Raw genomic sequence first — 21,359 nt, 5'->3', positions numbered from 1 at the left:
TGAGGGCATGTATGGGAGTGGGGTGGGGGGGCAATGGTAAGATATGTACAGATATAATACCTTAATAAAAAAAAGTAAATCACATAGGAGAAAAAATGAATTACAAACAAAAACATATTTGTACTGTCTTTTATATTTATTTATGTAGTTCCTTATACAAGTATCCTTTATTCCTTCGTGTGGATTTGAGTTACTGTGTAGTGTCTTTTCATTTCAGCTTGAAGGACGCCCTTTAGTATTTTTTGGAGGGCAAATTTCCTAGTGACAAATTCTCTCCAATTTTGTTTATACATACATTTTGGGAATGTGTTAATTTCTTCATTTTTGAAGGATAGTGTTTAGATATAGATTTTTTCATTGAAAGTCTTTTCCTTCAGTATTTGAATGTCATCTCACTGTTTTCTGCTTCCATAGCTTTGGCTGTAAATCTTACTGACAAATATGTGATAAGTGGCTTCTCTCTTGACTCTTTCAAGATTCTCTCCTTGTCTTTGGCTTTCAACAGGCTGATTATAATGGGTCTAAGTGTGGGTTTCTTTGAGTTTATCCCACTTGGAGTTATAAGCTTCTTGGATGTGCAGATTGTTTTTTATTAAATAAGGAAATTTTCTGACCATTATTTTTCAAATATTATTCCTGCTTTATCTCTTTCTCCTCTCCTTCTAAGACTCCCATCACGCATATGTTGGTATGCTTGATTGTGTCCCACAGGCTTCTGAGGCTCTGTTTATATTTCTTTATTATCTTTTCTACAGGCATACTTTGGAGTTTTGTGGGTTCAGTTCCAGATCAGCATAATAAAGTGAATATCATAATAAGTGAGTCACGTGAATTCTTTGGTTGGCACCAAACCAAAACTTATGTTTACACTGCTCTGTTGCTTATTAAAAATAATTTCTATCTCTTTATTAATATTATCTATTTGGTGAAATACAGTTCTCATATTTTCCTCTAGTTTTTTTAGACGTGGTTTCCTTTAGCATTGTGAACATATTTACAATATCTTATTTAAAGTCTTTATCTAGTAAGTCCAATGTACGCGCTTCCTCAAGGACAGTTCCTACTGATTGCTTTTACTCCTGCGTATGGGCATTATATTCTTGTGTTGCTGTTCTGTTTTGTTTTGTAAGTATCATACTTTTTCAATATTTTTATTTTGAAAACTGGACATTTAAAATAATAAAATATGGCAACTCAGGAAGTCAGGAAGTCAAATTCTTCTCTCTCCCCAGGATTTTGTTGTTTTTGTTTTGTTCTAATAGTTGTTGGTTTAGTGACTTTTCTGAATTCATTCCTTCAAGTCTGTGTTCTTTGTTGTGAGCACTGAAGTTTTTGCTTAGTTAGCTTAGTGGTCATCTGATGACTGGCCAGAGATCTCCTTAAATATCTTCAACTAATAAGTCTCCCCGTCTCTGCCAGGAATCTTAGTATGTGTGTTGGGGCTTGCCTCCCACACTCAGCCAAGGACTTTACAACTCGACCTTAGTCTTGTTTTTTTTTAAATAAATATTTCTTTATTGATTTCAGAGAGGAAGGAAGAGGGAGAGAGAGATAGAAACATCAATGATGAGAGAGAATCATTGATTGGCTGCCTCCTGCACACCCCCTACTGGGGATTGAGCCCACAACCCAGGCATGTGCCCTTGGTCAGAATCGAACCTGGGACCCTTCAGTCTTCAGGCCGATGCTCTATCCACTGGGCCAAACTGGCCAGGTCTCGACCTTAGTCTTTACTTCTTACTTATATAGAGCCTAAAGCACAGGCAGAAGTGAAAGCAAAGGCCTTCTCAGGTCTTTCCTGAGCAATCAAATGGCCCTAAGCTGTATAGTTCCTTCTAGATTTCCAGGAATATGCCAGAGTTTTAAAAAGTCCCTACCGATATCTCATCCCCGGCTAAATATCTTAGAATGGGTGGAGCAATGGTGCTCCAAAAAAAGTTGGAAGATTTTTAATCTTTTATTGGATGTTATGAGTTGGGGTTAGGGTTAGGGTTTTAGCAAAGAAGGGGCATGACTGTATTTGCACAGCAGAAAAAAACTTTGCCAACCAAGTGGAGAATGAATTGAAGGGGGACAGACTGGAGACAGGGAGATCAAGGAGATTATTACAGCATTATAGGAAAAGTGATGAAGGCCTGAGTGAAGGATGAAGTAGAGAGAATGAAAAAAGGGGAGTGGTGGATTGGGAAAGCTATTTTACAGATTAAACTCTTAATGACTTCCAGGGTGATAAATTGGAAAGCCAGTGGGAACAGGTAAATAAGAGGGAATTGTCTACTCTCAGATTAGGTTAGGAAAACTGGTTAAGGATGGGCGCATTCACCAAAAATGTAAACAGAGGAGGATTAAGTTTGGGAGAAAACATAAAGATGGGGATCCAAATATAATTAATACTACCTATGCTTAAATAATCTATGTATTTTTTAGATAGAGATGGAGCATCTTTGAGAGGGAAATTCTATGTAATTGTACCACTCAAATAGCTTTGAATTCAGATGCTATAACCCTGTCTTCCCCTCCACCCAGTAAATTCATCACCATTCTTGGTTTAGGAATGTTTTAAAGATGCTTATTATTTGCAATATATTTGACAAAGTGAGTGGGACTTGGTAAACATGCTACCTTAAACAGAGCCTCTAACTAAGTGTGATATAAATTTTCAATAGTCATTTCTTGGGCGTTTTTTGCTTTCTAAAACCTAGCACAGATCAGATAATGGATAAGACATTGTTGTTAATGCAAATTACATGGAGAAACACGAGTCAATGATTCCTTAAGCCCTGCCAATTAAATTTAGCCTAAAATAAGTGGTTTTAACATTTGGTAAACGTTGATTTTCCTTGAAATCCAATCCTTGCGAAGCGGTAAAGACAAGGGGGGTAGATGGCACTACGGAAATAAGCCTCCGGCCGATTCCTCTTCTTTTCACACCCCTCATTTTTCTCTTTTGCTTCTCAGAAGACCAAGTAGTTTTCGAGTAGGACCGTGGTGAACATCAAGCGAAAAGGGTTCTGATCTCTGCAATCCTGCAATTCTATTTCCCTGTCCGTCACCCCCGGGACTGGTAACCCCGCATCCCAGATCAGGGACGCTCGGAGGTCGGGGGAGAAAAGAGCGGCTGCCGGAGCCGCAGGAGTGGACCCCGCACTACCCGCCCCGCCCTCCCAGCCCGGACCAGAGAAGCTCCGCCGCCTAAGCATTCTGTCCGGGGCGGTCCTCCGGGGACGCCGCCGGCTCCCGAGTCGTCTCCCATTGGCCTTCGGGGGAACGGAAGCCGAAGCAGAGCAGTGAACCCGGAAGTACTTCGCGGCGGAGGCCTGGGCGACTCTTTTGAATGGAATCGGGCTGATTCATCGCCGGTTCGCGGAGCCAGATCCGGGCCCAGTGTGACCCCCTGCTGCCGCCCCGCCGCCTCCGCGTCACCGCAGCGGGAAGACCAGGGTCCAGGCCGCGGACCCTCGCTCGCCCTCAGGTAAGACGGGGAAGGCCGGCCCCGGAGGTCGCGGAGACAGCGCGCTAGGCCGCGGCCACCCCGCGCTTTCCTGAGTCACGTTGCCCAGCCGAGTCGCCAGTGGCGGCCCGGGCCCTGTCGAAGGGCTGCTCGGGTCTGGGGCCGAGTTAGGTCTGGGTGTTTCATCCTTCTGGTGCTTCTCCCGAATTCACATCCTAGGAACCTCTCCTTACTAGACAGGGAGAACCGGTGTTTAGGGCCTCAGTTTGCTCCATTGGTAGTTACTCCTGTTTTGAAAAGCAGACAGAGGAAACAAAGGAGAGAGAAGAATATTAATTTTTTAATTGAATGCATGTTGGCTTGATCACTTGTCCTTCCCATAGCTCTGGACTCTTAGTGTTAGGTTTTTAGCTCCCTTCAAAAAACCCCAGAGATTCACTGGTTTTTCATCTTGAAAATCTGCAAAACAATGTGTGGTTATTCCTGCTTTTTAAATTACTTTTAACTTACTTTCAATGAGTAGTTGTTGGGGAATTGATTACATTTTCTGTTTTTCAGTGAAGTAGAAATCAGCTTCTGTGTGTTACCTCTTAATTTTGCTGGGGACGTTGCTTCATTTCAGTCAAAAGAAGAAAAATGTAAGCTTTTTGTAAGAATCAATATGAATCTGGCGACCGGATGTAAAAGTTTTGAAATTAAAATGGTACCAAAAGTTGATAAAGGTTTCTTGGAAGAGGCAGGAAAGAAGCTTTAAAAATTAGCCTAGAAATATAATTCTAGGGTGAGAATAATTTTTTTTTTCGCTGCTCACAAAAGTGTGTTTTTAGGGCTGCTGACTTAAAATGTTTATGGGGAAAGCAACAAGACAATCATTGAAAATGTTGAAATAACAAAAAGGAACTGAATACATTTTTAGTGGAGATGATTAACATAATGGTGACCTTCATGTAAGCCTACCCACCTTCGAAGTTTTAAATTATATGGTTCAAACAAATTGTATGGTGTTTTGTGCTTTTGAAGAGATTAAGACATAGTCGCTCAGAATTAACTAGTTACAATATGTTTAGTGAAGTGCTATTTAATGAAAAGCCTGAATATTGTCTTAAACTTGTCCCAGAACAAAATTACATCTGGCCAATGGAAGAAAGATTTCATGATCTTTCAATGAAGCCTCACCTGTTGAATTTAGGAGACTTTTTTGCTTTGGGTGTTTAGAAAATACTATATTGCTGTTCTAATGGAAAAGCTGGATTTTAACTTCGCTGACATGGGTTCATTCTCTTTTTATTCTTGTCGTGTAAACTGCGTTTAGTTTCCAAGTTCAGAACCCGTGTTTGCAGATCAGTACCAAGAAGCAATGGTGTTTTGTGTTTTTGTTTTCCAATTTCAATAGAAAGCAATGTCCATTTCATAAATCAGTGTCCACCTGTGGAAGCCTTACTTGGATACTCATGTGGTTTCTTACTCATGAACTTGTCAAATACCCTGTTTCTTGCACTTATTTGACATTCATATTCTGTTTTGTGACACTTTCTTGTCCCCACTTGTACAATGAGAATTGGATTCAATAATATTTTCCAGCTCTAAGATAATAATATAGTAAAAACAACAAAAGTTATTGAGTACCTATAATGTTCCAGGTACTCTATTAGGTGCTCTGTATTTATTCTTGCAACAGATTTGCAAGGTAGTTGGTCCCATTTGGTTTATAGTCTAGAACAGGAGTGGGGAACCTTTATTCTGCCAAGGGCTATTTGGATATTTATAACATCATTCTCAGGCCATACAAAATTATCAACTTAAAAATTAGCCTGCTATATTTGGTCAAACATTTAATTAACTCAGCTCTAATGCCTTGGCAGGACCAGACCAAATTATTTCAAGGGCCTTATATGGTCCCCAGGCCCGGACGTTCCCCACCTCTGGTCTAGAAGAAGACACTGTATCTTCTTCCAGATCCTATAAGGAGTAGGTATTGAAACCGGGATTCAAATCTAGGTTTGATTGGCTGCAGAGCCTTTCAAGCTCTCTCTACTATGCTGTCCTTTCACTTTATGTATTTTTCATGGGTTAATATCATACCTTCCCAGGTAGATTGTAAATTTTTTTCAGTGCAAGTCACTAAGGTTCTTAGTGGCTCTATTTTTTGTATTACCTTATAAACATGGTAGTACTTAATAACTGTTTTACTTGAATGCTGTAATTAGGAGACACCACAGGAGATACTTAGGATAATTCTATCCACACTCTGTTCTGAAGGGGGAGAATCTTGCTTTCAAAATCCTGTTTATATAATTAACTTTAATGTTGACTCTTTGTAGTTCTTCCACTGAAGAAAGCCCTTAAGAATGTGAAAGAAGTTCCTAATTACTTTCCACAAATCGGAGTGGAGGAATTAGAAATACAGTGAATTCACAAATGTGGAGTAGTTTTAAAAGCATTTTGCATCAGTGTTCAAAATAATAGTATTTATCTTCATGGGTTGGCGAATAAAAAAGGAAAATGAGAAACTTAATAGTAAACCCAAACAGCTAAGGGCTTCATGATTTTGTTTGAATTTTATGAATTAACTAGAGGCCCAGTGCATGAAATTTGTCCACTCGGGGCAGGGGGGCGGTGGGAATCCCTCAGCCTGGCCTATGCCCTCTCACAGTCTGGGAGCCATCAGTCGGACATCCTTAACACTGCCACGGAGGCGGGAGAGGCTCCCGCCACCACTACTGCGTTCTCCAGCCATGAGCCCGGCTTCTGGCTGAGCAGTGCTTCCCCTATGGGAGTGCACTGACCACCAGGGGGCAGCTACTGCATTGAGCATCTGTCCCTGGTTGTCAGTGCGTGTCATAGCGACCAATCATTCTGCCATTCGGTCGATTTGCATATTAGCCTTTTATTAAGTAGGATTGGGATACTAGAGGCTCTTGTGAAAAGATTGAAAAGTAAACAAACAAAAAAAAAATCACATTCTGCCAGGCTGGCTTGGTTGAGCATCGATCTATGAACCAGGAGGTCACGTTTTGATTCTGATCAAGGTACATGCCTGGGTTGTAGGAATCGATCCCCAGTAGGGGGCATCATTGATGTTTCTCTCTCTCTCTTCCTCTCCTCTGAAATCAATCAAAATATATTTTTAAAAAATTATCACATGCTTAATCAAGATTAAGATAGTTTTGGAGCATCTGTTTTTTTAACTCCATTCATGGTTCCATAAACTTCCTATAAATATTTGGGAATGATGTATTTTTTTTTTTAATATATTTTATTGATATTTTACAGAGAGGAAGGGAGAGGGATAGAGAGCTAGAAACATCGATGAGAGAGAAACACCAATCAGCTGCCTCCTGCACACCCCCCACTGGGGATGTGCCCGCAACCAAGGTACATGCCCCTGACCGGAATCGAACCCTGGACCCTTCAGTCCGCAGGCCGACGCTCTACCCACTGAGCCAAACCGGTTTCGGCTGGGAATGATGTATTTTAATTACATCATGAACATTATCTAACTATATCAGGTTCTAATCAGATAGTAACTCAGGAGATGAAAAATGGAAAATTAATAACCTTTTGAAAATAATGATACTTTGTACTATTTTTACTAATTAAAATACACTACTATGTGTGTGGCATAATACATGTAGCTAAACACTTTATTCATATTATCTGACCATATTTTAAGTAAAGTTAATCATATCATGAATGAGCTTTTGAGTCCTCCACCTTTTGACAGGTGTAAAAACTTGGTTTAGATTAGACCTTTTATGTTGCTTTTATTTCTAAGAACTGGAAGAATTCTCTTTTATAGTGTAACACTTGAATTTTATGTTTTTATTGTGTAGCACTTTAATTTTATGAATCCCTTTGCTAAATTCTTCAAAATGCAGATCCCTTCTCTCCATTTTGATTCATTTAGTACTGTGAAATATATCCAATAATTTTGTTTGTTTCTTTGTTTTTTAAGTATATTTAAGTTATTTCAGAGAGGAAAGGAGAGAGAGACAGAAATACCAACAATGAGAGAGAACCATTGATTGGCTGCCTCTTGCACACCCCTACTGAGGATACAGCTTGCAACCCGGGCATGTGCCATGACCAGGAATCAAAACCGTAACCTCTTGGTTCATAGGTTGATGCTCAAGCACTGAGCCATGATGGCCAGGCTACCCAGTATTTTAAAAATCCCTATGTGGCACACTATGTGGGAAATAGAATCTGTGTTGGATGAATTGTAGCTATGCTCATATATAGTATAATAGTGCTGATGACAGCAGTTAGCATTCATGGTTTACTTACTATGTGCCAAATATTATGTTAAATGTTATGTCCATTGTCTTCTTTAATCTTCAAACAACTCTATGAGATGGATGCTATCATTATCTCCGTTTTGCAGATCAGGAAAACTGAGACTGAGAGAGGTTACTGACCCAAGGACACAGAGCTAATAAGTGTTAGACCTGGCACTTGGACTACAGAGTCATAGCCTTTAACCCTCATAAACCAATTTACCATCTGGGTCCAGTGTACCTTCTAACATTTTTTACACCTTTAAGTCATGAATAATGTACAGAAGTAAAAATAAAGAGATAGTTAAAAAACAACTATTAGAAATGTTAAGTTTAAACATAGAAAATACAAATTTTTATTCCATATTTTCTTGGTTTTGAAGGCACATGTATCTGAAATGGACAACATCGTTTGAATGTAATTAACTGCTCATCATCCACCTGGTCTATATCTTGTAAAGATCAGCTCCACATTTTAAATATCTCTCTAAATGGGCTCTAGCTTATGATTTCTTCAGTTTTTCTTGCACTTGCAGTACTTGGTATGTGTGTCAAATATACATAACCTAAAGTTTACCATTTTAACCGTGTTTAGGTGTACAGTTCAGTGGCATTAAGTACATTCACTTTGTTGTGCAACCCTCACTACCATCTATCTCCAAAAATTTTCATCTTCCTAATTGCAATACTTTTGAAAACAAACATTGAAAGTTCTTAATTTGGTGGAAGAGAGGATTCCTGGTCATCATCTTTGCTTGCAAAACATTTTTATTTTTAGATATATAAACACCAATTAGTGTTAGTCCAATCATTTATTTCCATTGGTACATTATCTATTTCCTTTTAATCACCTTTGTGTTACACTTCAGCATTTGTTCACATATGAACTGTATCAACATCATAAAAGGTAAAAGAGCTCAGGAGGTCACAGTTTGATTCCTGGTCAGGGCACATGCCTGGATTGCAGGCTCAATCCCCAATAAGGGGGGTGCAGGAGGGCTGATGAGTGATTCTCTCCATCATTGATGTTTCTAACTTCTTCCCTTTCTCCCTGAAAATCAATACAGAAATATATTTTTTAAAAAGGTAAAAGAATATACATTTCGTTAGCTAAATAGGTTCTTGTAAAATAGTATGTGATAAAGTTCTTGTTGAATACCTAACTGGATGAAAATGTCATATTTCTGTTTTGTTCTTAGAAATGTTGTTTGTTCACTTATCCTTTTAAGAAATAATTTATTGAGGTGAAATTTACATAACATAAAATTAACCATTTTAAAGTGAACAGTTAATTCAGTGTCATCTAGTACATTTACAATGCTGTGCAACTACAACCTACCTAGTTCCAAAACATTTCCATCATTTTTAAAAAAATATATATTTTATTGATTTTTTACAGAGAGGAAGGAAGAGGGATAGAGAGTTAGAAACATCGATGAGAGAGAAACATCGATCAGCTGCCTCCTGCACACCTCCCACTGGGGATGTGCCCGCAACCAAGTTACATGCCCTTGACCGGAATCGAACCTAGGACCCCCCAGTTCGCAGGCTGATGCTCTATCCACTGAGCCAAACCGGTTTGGGCACATTTCCATCATTTTAAAGTAAAATCTGTTACTTTAAACCTGTGCAGTAAGTAGTTTCTCCATTTTACTCCCTTCACCAAGCTCCTGGCAATCTTTCTATCTCCATATGTCTCTCTGGATTTATACATTTTGAATATTTCATATAAATGGAATCATATAATATGTGACCTTTTGTACATGGCTTCTTTCACATAGCACAGTGGTCGGCAAACTGTGGCTCGTGAGCCACATGCGGCGCGGTTTGCCGCTCTGTTGACTAATGAGTTGCCAACCACTGGCATAGCATAATGTTTTGAGCTTCATCAACATTGTAACATGTATCAGTACTTCATTTCTTTTTATAGCTGAATAATATTCCATACCATTGCTTGTATATACAGTGCTAGAATTTGTTTATTTTTTCTTTGATCGACACGAGTTCTTTCCACTATTTGGCTATTGTGAATAGTAATGTTATAAATATGCATGTACATGTACTTTTGAATACCTGTTTTCACGTCTTTGGATATATATCTAGGAGTGAAATTGCTGGGTCATATGGTAATTCTATGTTGAATTTTTTGAAGAGCTCCCAAACAGTTTTCAGCACTCATTGGTTCTTAGGTTTGAGAAAATGAATCTAGGCCAGTGGTCGGCAAACTCATTAGTCAACAGAGCCAAATATCAACAGTACAACGATTGAAATTTCTTTTGAGAGCCAAATTTTTTAAACTTAAACTATATAGATAGGTACATTGTTATTAACTTAATTAGGGTATGTGGTATTTTGTGGAAGAGCCACACTCAACAGGCCAAAGAGCTGCATGTGGCTCCGCAAGCCACAGTTTGCCGACCACTGATCTAGGGTATTGTCAACTGAAGATGCATGATCTGAGATTTTGTTTATATCAGTGGTTCTTAACTGGAAGTGATTTTGCGCTTTCAGAGTGCATATGGCAATGTCTGGAGACATTTTTTTTTATCACCACCGGATTGGTGCTACTGCATCTAGTCGGGTTGAGGCCAGGGGTACTACTAAACATCCTATAATACACAAGACATCCCCCTACAACAAAATTATTTTGTTCTCATTATCAATATCAATAGTGCGCCCCCCCCCCCCCCCCCCGCAACTCATGGCTTATACCATCAGTTTTATTGTCTTACTAGAGGCCCAGTGCATGAAAATTCATGCACTGGAGAGGGGGCGGGGGGTGGTCCCTCAGCATGGCCTGCCCCCTCTCACAGTCTGGGAGCCCTCAGGGGTGGGAGGCGACCCCCTCACACCTCTGCTGCTGCCACTGCCAAGTGCAAGCCTCCGCCGGCCCTGGTTACCTGAGCCTCAGGTGGCCCTGAGCAGCTGGGCAGCCGCTCTCCGAGGCTTGCCTGCGCCTCCAGCCGCACCGAGGGCCTGCTACCCCCCTCCCCACCCCCCTCTCCCTGGCGGGGCTGAAAGGACTAGGGGACTCCGGTGTGGCTGAGGGGACTGGGTGCCACCATCTTGTGGCTATGGGTGCCACCATCTTGTGGCTATGGGTGCCGCCATCTTTGTGACAGTCAATTTGTATATTCCCTCTTTATTAGATAGGATTAGAAAAGAGTGCTGTTACTTCTCTCTTTACATTTATCTTGTGATTCTCTAATAATAGTGAAGCTTTGTTTCGTAGTCAGTTCTCCTTTTGCCATTATGGGTGGGATATGGAAACTTCTAATTCTCAATTGTGTTCAATGAAAACTAAAAAAAAGACTATAAAGATAATGTCTCTAGACTTTTATATCTTTTTGAAAGGTGAAGCAAAGCTTTGGACAGCACAATAAAAACTAAAGAATGATGTAGTAACTGTAATGTGTTTCATGATTGCTTCATTTTGGATAATGGTTGTCATTCTTACATTTTCATGTTATTTTTGTCTTTTTGGCATAATTGGGAATAATGGATTAAGAAACGATGAACTTAATTTCTAGGGTAATGAACAGCAAATTTCAAGATATAGGACAAATAACATAATGATTCCATAATGGATCATAGATTTGTAATAATGTTGCAGTGGACCTATATGGTAATTACACAATCAAATGAATTTTGTTCTACTTAAAAATATAAGTAAATTTTCTCTTTGTTTGTTGAAATACTTCCCAAAAGACTAAAAGTCATAAAATGACAATTTTTACATATAATTAGAATTGTTAAGAAAAACACAAACAAACCCTAGGAGGTATAAAGGGGGGGGAGGGAGGGATGAGAGATACCTATAATACTATCAACAATTAAAAAATATAGTAAAAATATATTGGGGGGAAAAAGATGCATTGGGCCTGGGGTAAGGCCCTGGAATATGCATTTTGAAAAAAAGAAAGAAGGAACTCTTACCTTTTTCAACACTATGGATGGACTTGGAGATTATAATGCTAAGTGAAATAAGCTAGTCAGAGAAAGACAATTACAATATGATCTCACTTATATGTGGAATCTAATGAAAAAAATAAAACCAGAGGCGTGGATACATGGAATAGACTGACAGCTTTCAGAGGGGAGGGGAATAGGGGAACTGGATAAAAGAAGGTGAAGAGATTAGCCAAAGAACATATATGTATAATCCATGGACACAGACAACAGTGTGGTGATGGCCAGAGGAAAGGGGGAAAGGGGACTGGGTGAAGGTGGGCGGGAGTGGAGGGTGAATGGGGACATCTGTAATAATGTCAACAGTAAAGTTATAAAAAATACATATAATTAAAAAAAAGACACCCTTAGAAACAAAATTTTGATATAGGATTAATCACTATGCTCTCTAGCTCCCCAGGATGATATTTCTATACCTTTTGGAAATGGTAATTAAAAATGTAATTTCTATTTCATTTTTAGTAATTTTGCTTCTTGTAAAGTGCTTGTTATATTTTTCTCTTTCTCAAAATTGTATCATTTCATTTACTTTTTTTTTTTTTTTTTTTTAGGAGAGAGAAAAAAGTACTTCAAAAAAAATCATAACTGCCAGTATTAGCAATAGCTTGACTTAAGAAGAAACTTGTCAAAGTCAACAAATTGAAGCTTAACACCACAGGAGTTGTAGTTACTGACCAGGTGAGAATTAAGAGTGGATTTTACTCTTACATATTCTTTTAGGAAATGACATAAGGTTGTTATGAAAATATATCATTTTTAACACATACCAAATTATAAATCAGATAACCAAATTTAAGGGCTCATGAAAGCATTTTTGTTTTAGTTTGCTTTCTATAAACTTAAAAATAGTGGTGTGATTTAGGACATTTATCAATATTTTTCATTTCCAAATGTTGGTATATTTTTAGATCTGATTATCTTATCTTAAATGTTTTAGTTTGTTAAATATTATTTCCTGTTTGCTGAGACATCTAATTTTGCTCAAAACACAAATTTGACCTGCCAGATTTTCTTTCCCTCTGCTCCCCACATTGCTCATGTATATTCACAGCATCTGGAGTCTGTGTAAAGTCATCAGAAACAACATGGGGAATAGATAAACTGAACACAGCTGGGAATCGACTTTGGCCTGGAATATCTAGAGTATATTCTATGTTGTTAGTTTTTTTTTGTTTTGTTTTTTTTAAATCCTCACTCGAGGATATGTTTGAGAGAGGAAAAAGGGGGCGGGGGAGAGAAAGAAATAAATATCCATGTGCGAGAAACATTGCTTGGTTGCCTCCTGGGGATCAAGCCCAAAACCTAGTATGTGCCCTGACTGGTAATCAAACCCACAACCTTTGGGTGTATGGGATGACACTCCAACCAACTGAGCCACCCAGCCAAGGCGTGTTACTACTTTTTTTCCATTTGCATTTAAGTTTGTAAGCTTGAAATGGTCCAAAAAAAAAGTTTTTCCTTTGATAATATATTCTAGAGAAATGTCTTTTATATTTTAAAATATATAGGTGTTTTTTCCCCCCATCTATAGCCTTTTAAAAAATGCTATATATTGAATGCCAGATTTGAATTGAAGAATTTTAATGAGAATTTGATGGAGATTTTATTTGTAAATGTTGCCATTAGGAGTATGAGTTAAGGTTGTAAAGCAGAAATTTGTCTGGGCTATCAAGTTTTCATATATGCCTTTTCATTTTTTTAAAGGAGTTTATTTGTTGTGAATCTCACAAACTTGTGCAGTGAAATCTGGATACTAAAATACATGATTTAATTTCTATAGAATTCAAAAATAGCAGAACTAGACTATGCTTTTAGAAGTTGGAATTCTACTTTGTGGGGTGGTAGAGACTGGGAAGAGGGCATAAGAGGTGTTCTTAGGTGCTGATAATGATCTGTCCTTCATCTAGGTCAGGCAGGAGTGGGGAACCTTTTTTCTACCAGCAGCCATTTGGATATTTATAACATCATTCGAGGACCATACAAAATTATCAACTTAAAAATTAGCCTGCTTAACGTTTAATTAACTTATCCCTAATGCCTTGGGAGGGCCAGACCCAATGATTTCTCAGGCCTTATATGGCCCTCGGGCCAGATGTTCCCCACCCCTGATTAGGTGGTAGTTATGGGAGTGTGGTCACTTTGTGAAAATTCCATGGTTTACTCATTTGTGTGCTCTTCTATATGTGGACTTGAGTAAAGTTTGCATTGTAAATAAAGTTTGCAGTGCTAACATTATTAAATACTAGAGGCCCAGTGCACGAAATTGGTGCATGGGTAGGTCCCTAGGCCTGGTCGGTGATCAGGGCCAATTGGGGCCTTCCGGCTGCGGCCTCCCTTCCCTGGCTGTGTGCTGCTGGCCAGGGTCTCCCTTCTCCAGCTGTTGGCTGCCTTCATTCCGTGCCATCCCCTGGTGATCAGCGCACATCATAGCGAGTGATAGAACGCCTGGTCTCTCGGTCAAACTCCCGTGGGGACACTTTGCATATTAGCCTTTTATATATAGAGAGTCTTATGATTACATTGTTAGGATTCAACAAACATGATTAAGCAATAAAGTAATGATCATTAAGTACATTATTTTATTTTTAATATGTTTTTATTGATTTTAGAGAGAGAAGAAGGGAGAAGGAGAGAGAGAAACATGGATTGATTGCCTCCTGCAGGCCCCCTACTGGGGATCAAGCCCCAAACCTGGGCATGTGCCCTGACCTAGAATCAACCAACAACCTCTCAGTTCATGGAACCAACTGAGCCACAGGGTCATAAGTACATTACTGCATTTCAATTTGTATAGCACTTTTAACTAGTAAAATGATATGGACAAATGACTAAATGAATCTTTTAGCATTTAACTTATATTTGTAGTTAATTAACACCACATATTAATTCAAGAAGCTGTCTTCCATTTTCTAAAGCATAAGAAGAAGAGAAATTGTAAGGCATATTAGCAAATAGAAAAAAAATGCTTCATTCTCATCTTTAAGTACTTAGTGGTACTGGATATGAATTTGTATAACTTGATTACTCCTTTTTGTGTATTTGAGACCTTGCTTATTTTTTTCCTTTCAGTTTTTGTGTGAAATTTCTAGACTTATCAGAATGTCTTCTATAGTTATTCCAGACATAAAAAAACAAATCAGATTGATATTTCAAAGTTAATCCTCTCTATATTGATTAACTCTAAGATTATAATTGAGAACAGCAGCTGAATGTCCTTAGCAAAAAAGGATATATCTCCACAATATCTGAAATAACACAAAACATCTGTGTAGGTTGTAAAACACTATCTTAATGCATTTAATGTTTACTTTTAATATTCCTTTTAGTATAATGAGTTCATTTTTCAAAAGCCTTTGATGCTAATTCAGAGATCCATAATCTGCTCACAATGTCTTTCACATGTAGTTTTGATGATAACTGACAAGCTGTAAGTTAATTAGCACAGAACTTACTAATGAGGATGTTAAAATTTAATTTTAAAAGTGAGGATTTTTATTTGTACACTCTGGACAAATGGGAGGAAATTCAATCATACATATAAGCATTTCAGGCACTCTTTCCTTATTCAGGTACTTTATTAGATAACAATAAAAAATATAATTAACTTAATGATAGCAAAGTTTTGAAATTATGCTAGGATTGCTTGTCTTTAAAACTGGGGATAACCCAAAACCAAAGCAGTAAAATAAGGTCTGTTAATTAGCATGGAAGACAGCTTCTTGAATTAATATGTGGTGTTAATTAACAGGAAGTCTGATGTTGTGTTGTAATTACCACCAATATTTTTGACATACTGAGTGACTGAAGGTGAATTATATAGATAGCAATTGAGTAAACACTTTTGTGCTTAGAAACGTTTTCCTTTGTTTCTGTTTTCTAGAAATATGGACAGACTTCTTAGACTTGGAGGAGGTATGCCTGGACTTGGCCAGGTTAGTACACAGACTCTCAGTATTTCTTTGTCTGTAAACTGCAAGTTTTTTTCTAGTTATCCAGAGAAAGAAATCACTCCCAAGAAAATCACCTCATAGGTAACATTATGGTAAGAAGCTTACCTTACATGGTTGCTGTATTTCAACACTAAGTAACATGTGCAGAACATTTTCTATTATCTTAATTTAATTTTTGCCTAGTAATAAGAATGTTCTCTGTTTGCTTTGATTTAAAATTTGGGGATATGTGAGATTATCAAACTTGCCTTTTAGTAAAAAAGGAACTCAAAATACCTAGTTTGGGGGTTTACAATGTAAACTTTAGAAGTAACACATGAAAAAGTAAACATGGCATACTCTTGGTAAGATCCAGAAAACTGATCTCTAGAACATTGGTATGTATAATTTTAAGACTGATAAATTCTTGTTAGTAATTACGATACATGGATGAATTGATAAGTAATACCTCTTTTTTCTTTAAATCTGGTACATATTTTTTTTTTTACATTCTTATTAAAATTAAGTGCATTTTCGGTTGTTTTACATTATCATTTGTCTTGTTCCATGCTGTTGGACAAATGACCTCTTCATAGATTTCTATCTCAGGGTATTCTATCTACTTAAAGTTAAAGAAGAAATTTCTGCCTCTTTTGAGTTCTGCACTAATTATCTTTTCAGTCCTCTGTTAGCAAGAGAGATGACTATGTGTTGTTCCTTCCTTTTAAGTAATGGGTTGTTTTATTTTGGGGGAATATTTTTATAATCCACCTTTAGTATCCCTTTACCTCATTCCATATCATCATCGATGACTTTGTCTTCCTTCATACAAAGCAGTCTATTTTGTGTAAGAAATACTTGTGTTGAAATTTCATGAAATTTTCAGTGTTTTAGAGGCAATTTTTCAACAATGATTTTATTAGATCTATCATGGTTTATGACATTTTTTAGACAATTGAAATCATTTTGTGATTCTATATTGCACCCTTGCATAGCCTTCAGTTATTTTTTGTTTAGTTTTGTTAGTTTTAAATATTCTCATGTTTCTCTACTATCAGCCTGGTTCTCCAATTTTGTAAGACGAAATCCATTTTCTTAGCAGGCCTAAGCATCTCTGAAGTTAACCCTTCTAAAGCTGCTTCTGTACTTTTGTAAACATTCTAGATAGCTTCTAGAATTTCCCTAACTTATTCTGCTATTAACAATAACAATGTTGAAACATACAGTTGTCAGAAATGAGTGAGGTGGTGTGTAGGTACTACAGATTCACCTGCAAATTATAGGTAAGAATGTTGCCTTAGTGGAATTATTAAGGGAAGTTGTATCAAATTTAAATATCAAAATAACTTTCCTTGAGCATTAAATGCAATAAATTATGTATCTGTGCTGGGAAATTATTGGATGTGAAATAATGGTTTTACTGACCACAAACTGAGCTACAATCATATCTCAGTGACCACTGCAAACTTTTGCATTAAGTGGAAAACTGTGTTGTTCAATAACCTCTCTTTGCTTTGTGATAATTTAATCAGCCCTTGCGTCCTCAGTTTTTTCTTATTTGAACTTAAAAATACATTACTTAAGAATCTGTCATTTCATGTATGCTTTTCATCTGGCCAATTAGATGACAAACTATCAAGGGAATAATTTGTGGGGGTTCTTACTTTTGTGATATCTCTTTTATCAAATACTAGGTATTAAAGGATGAAAACTTTTCTCTAAAATTTTATTTTACTCTTGTTCTAGACCAAGCATGTCAAACTTGTGGCCCCTGAGCTGCATGCCTCATTTATTTGGCCCATATTAGCCTTTGAGTTTGACATGCTTGTTCTAGACTAACTTGTCGTATACTTACTATGTTACTTCTACAACATGAAATGTTAAGTGCATTGTCTTTTAATAAACAGGAACGAAACATTAAATGTATTTTTTTTTAAATAAGAAGTCAAAGATCTTTAGATTGATAATAGCCACTCTTGCCATTTGCTAATGCATAGCAGCCAATAAAAACAGAAAAGAAGACATAAGTTGTTTTATCCTTCAAAAATCAGTAGAGAATAGAATTTCCTCATAATAGTTTTCCAAAAACTTGCTGATAAGTTTGCAGATGGCTCCTTTAAAACATGGGAATGAGCAGAATAGGGTTCTTCATCTATTGTGGAATTCTTACCTATCTCTGAATAGAAGTATCCTTTCTCTTTTTCTGTGTCTGATCCTTCAGCTTATTCTCTGATCCTACACTTTCTTGAAACCTTGCTCCATTGACCATTCCCCCTTCTCTGCCTACAAAGATACTTAACTCCCCTGTATTCTATGAACAAAACTTTACAACCTCCTGGCAATGGGCAAGAGATACCTGATTGGTGGTCTTGCTCTTACATTAATCAGGGGCAAAGCCAGATGTACAGTCCTTAGTTCATCCTAGCTTGATGCCTGTGTCGGTGGCCAGAGCTGTTTCATGGCTGAGGCACATTAAAAAACAAAAAACAAAACTTCACTGCACCCTGCCATTAAACCTTTTCTTTCATTTATTTCTAGACTTTCTGAGATAATAGCTTATACTCACATATTTTACTTCCTTACCTCCATTGACTCTTCCTGAGATTATATTCTGGCCTCCTCCATTACGTACTGTAATTGTTTAAATTGCCAAGTCTATTTGCCTACTTTTAGTTCTCTTTTAACTAGACTTCAATATTCCACATTGTTCACAATGTCTTCCTTTTTTGTTTTTGTTTTTATTGATTTTTAAAGAGTGAAGAAAGGAGAAGGATAGAAAGATAGAAACATCAACGATGAGAGAGAATCATTGATTGGCTGCCTCCTGCATACCCCCAATCTAGGCATGTGCCCTGACTGGGAATCGAACTGTGACCTCTTGGGTCCTAGGTCGATGCTCAACTGCTGAGCCACACCAGCCAGGCCACAATGTCTTTCTTAAAACTTTCTCTTCGTTTGCTTTATTATGGTACTTTTTTCCTAGTTCTTCATTATGGTGCCCATACCTACAAAAGAAGTTAATTTGAAGTTTTATTTTTTTTAGTATTACATTTTGAATTGTTAATATTTGGACATTAGTAGGCTAAAATGATTAAATATGTCCACAGTCTCCTACTTCAGTATAACTTAGTTTGAAGCAGAAACAAACATGTTTTATTAGAACTACTAGAGGCCCGGTGCACGAAATTTGTGCACGGGGGGGGGTGGGGAGGTGTGTTCCTCAGCCCAGCCTGCACCCTCTCCAATCTGGGACCCCTCGAGGGATGTCTGACTGCCCGTTTAGGCCCGATCCCAGTAGGATCGGGCCTAAACGGACAAACGGACATCCCTCTTACAATCCAGGACTGCTGACTCCCAACTGCTCACCTGCCTGCCTTCCTGGTTGCTCCTAACTGCTTCTGCCTGCCAGCCTGATCACCCCCTAACCACTCCCCTGCCAGCCTGATTGATGCCTAACTGCTCTCCTGCCAGCCTGTTTGCCCCTAACTGCCCTCCCCTGCAGGCCTGGTCCCCCCCAACTGCTCTCCCCTGCAGGCCTGGGTCCCCCCCCCAACTGCCCTTCCCTGCAGGCCCGGTCACCCCCAACTTCCCTCCTCTGCCAGCCTGGTCACCCCTAACTGCCTTCCCCTGCAGGCTTGATCGCCCCCAACTGCCCTCCCTTGCAGGCCTGGTCCCTCCCAACTGCCCTCCCCTGCTGGCCTGATCGCCCACAACTGCCCTCCCTTGCAGGCATGGTCCCTCCCAACTGCCCTGCTGGCCATCTTGTGGTGGCCATCTTGTGTCCACATGGGGGCAGGATCTTTGACCACATGGGGGCAGCCATCTTGTGTGTTGGAGTGATGGTCAATTTGCATATTACTCTTTTATTAGATAGGATTAGAATTTGTAAACTATTCACTTTAAATTTCAAATGTGTTTTTTAAATTTACTTTGCTAAAGTGCTTACAAACTTGAAATTACTAAAATAAGTGAGGATTGTATTAAAAGCAGTTACTGCTCTAATTTGGCTACCTGATTGTTTTTGTAACTATCCCAACTTAGGTCTTGGTAACTAACCTATTTCCAATATCAGTGAAGACAAAACCCAAGAGCTGTGCATAACCAAAGCATAGTCTCCAGTCTCAAAAAGCGATAGTTTAGATCTGGGTCCCTTAGCTTTAGAAACAGTCAAAGTAAGCCTAAAAGTAAATGAAACGTAAGTAAAATGTCAGTAGCATTACATCTTGTCTTATTTGAATTTATTAGGCCAATATTTTGAGAATCTGTGTGTTGGGTGTTATGCTATAGGGAATTACCAGGGCAAGTAAGATCTTTACTTAATCTAAGCACCTTAAATTCTAGTAGATACATGCCAGTATGTTTTAAGTGCCTGGCACATATTAACTACTTTGAATGAGTGAGTCTACTGCTTGTTACAAATAATGTGGTTTATAAATACAGTGGATGTAGGGTTTAATTTTTTCCAGAATAAAGGGAAAAATGAGCCTGTGATGATGTTTGAGCTAAATTTTGGAATATATGCTAAAACGTATTCAGAAAGGCTGGAGAATAGGTAATGTGAGGGGAAATAATGGGAAAAGAAGGTATTTAAAAGACTTTGGAGAAGATTATGAAAGTTGAATTTTACTTTTTATCCCTTAAGCATTGTAGTTTCATGGTTTTTTAAGCAGTGTTGTGAAATAATTCAGTCTGTGCTTCTAGTGGTAGTTTGGAGAATAGGTAGAAGGGAAGAAACTGAAGTCAAAGTCATTAATTATAGGAAATATTTCTGACTTTTTACCTTCCAGGAACATTGTAGGTTTATACTTTTTTAATCATTTCTGAAGTTAGCCTGACCATGATTTTACTTTGACCAATGGAATATGAGTTAGAAATTAACAAGTCACTTTTAGGTGGAAGCTTTAAGAATCAGTGTGAGACTGGTAATCAAGGAAGCATGGAGATGGAACCTCTCATCGCTTGGTCCCTAAGGGAAAATGACATATAACCTGCAAGTCAGAAATCCTGTGATTTTTGTGTGAAATGCCCTAATTTTTTTTGGTCTTCAGTTTTTGTTTTGAGCAACCTTTTTGTTTTAGGTTAAACTAAGCACATATTCAGGCCCATGTTGCCTATAAGTGATTGGTTTGTAGCTCTCTGAAACTGACTTCAGTAATTTCCAGATGTAAAAATAAGGGGGAATACTGTAGGTAAGTGATCAGAGAAGGCTTTCTGAAAGTGGTGAGGTATAAGCTACATTTTGAAGGATTATTTCAGGTGGCTAGGTTTAAAAAAGTAACTTCATCAATTGGATATGATCTATTTTATTATAACTCACAAATCCATACAGTATATGGATTTTGTGTATATAATAACCATATTTATGATTTCCTATTATGGGTCTTGGATGAGAAATAGTCTTTCAGTTATTTGTCTTTTAGGATTTGATCTAGTGTTTTATAGGAAGGATTAATTTAGCATAGCAATGGGAAAATGGCTAGAATAAATAAAGAAATATCATTTTTATGTATTAGGAATCTTAATATCACATTCCAATTCCCTCCAATTAATCATAAATTCAATGGAGTTCCAATAAAAATGCCAAGTAGAATTTTCTTGGAATTATAAAACTGATTCTAAAATTCATATAGGATAAAACAATCCAAGAATAGTAAAGAAATTCTTAGAAATGAAAATGAAACTTGCTTTACCAAGTATCAAAAGATATGTTAATGCATTATGACTCAGGGAGTG

General features: G+C 37.9%; 1 protein-coding gene across 2 annotated transcripts in view; it reads left to right on the top strand.

Annotated features, from left to right (window-relative positions):
* Window positions 1–3,074: 3,074 nt before the first annotated feature.
* PSMD14 (proteasome 26S subunit, non-ATPase 14) overlaps window positions 3,075–21,359 on the top strand; it is a 97,674-nt gene continuing 79,389 nt past the window's right edge. Inside the window, exons 1-4 of one of the 2 annotated variants that reach the window (XM_080667493.1) lie at window positions 3,307–3,472; window positions 4,010–4,089; window positions 12,249–12,375; window positions 15,578–15,629. In XM_080667493.1, the coding sequence (XP_080523619.1) occupies window positions 15,582–15,629 (48 nt within the window). In that variant the 5' untranslated portion in view covers window positions 3,307–3,472; window positions 4,010–4,089; window positions 12,249–12,375; window positions 15,578–15,581. Of the gene's footprint in view, window positions 3,473–4,009; window positions 4,090–12,248; window positions 12,376–15,577; window positions 15,630–21,359 lie in introns of both variants that reach the window. The other variant, XM_080667492.1, reaches the window with a different exon arrangement.

Source organism: Plecotus auritus (genome assembly GCF_963455305.1).
Source record: "Plecotus auritus genome assembly, chromosome: 5".
Taxonomy (NCBI): Eukaryota; Metazoa; Chordata; class Mammalia; order Chiroptera; family Vespertilionidae; genus Plecotus; species Plecotus auritus.
Note: the sequence above shows the minus strand (reverse complement) of the source record. Positions and strands in the feature narration are given on the sequence as shown.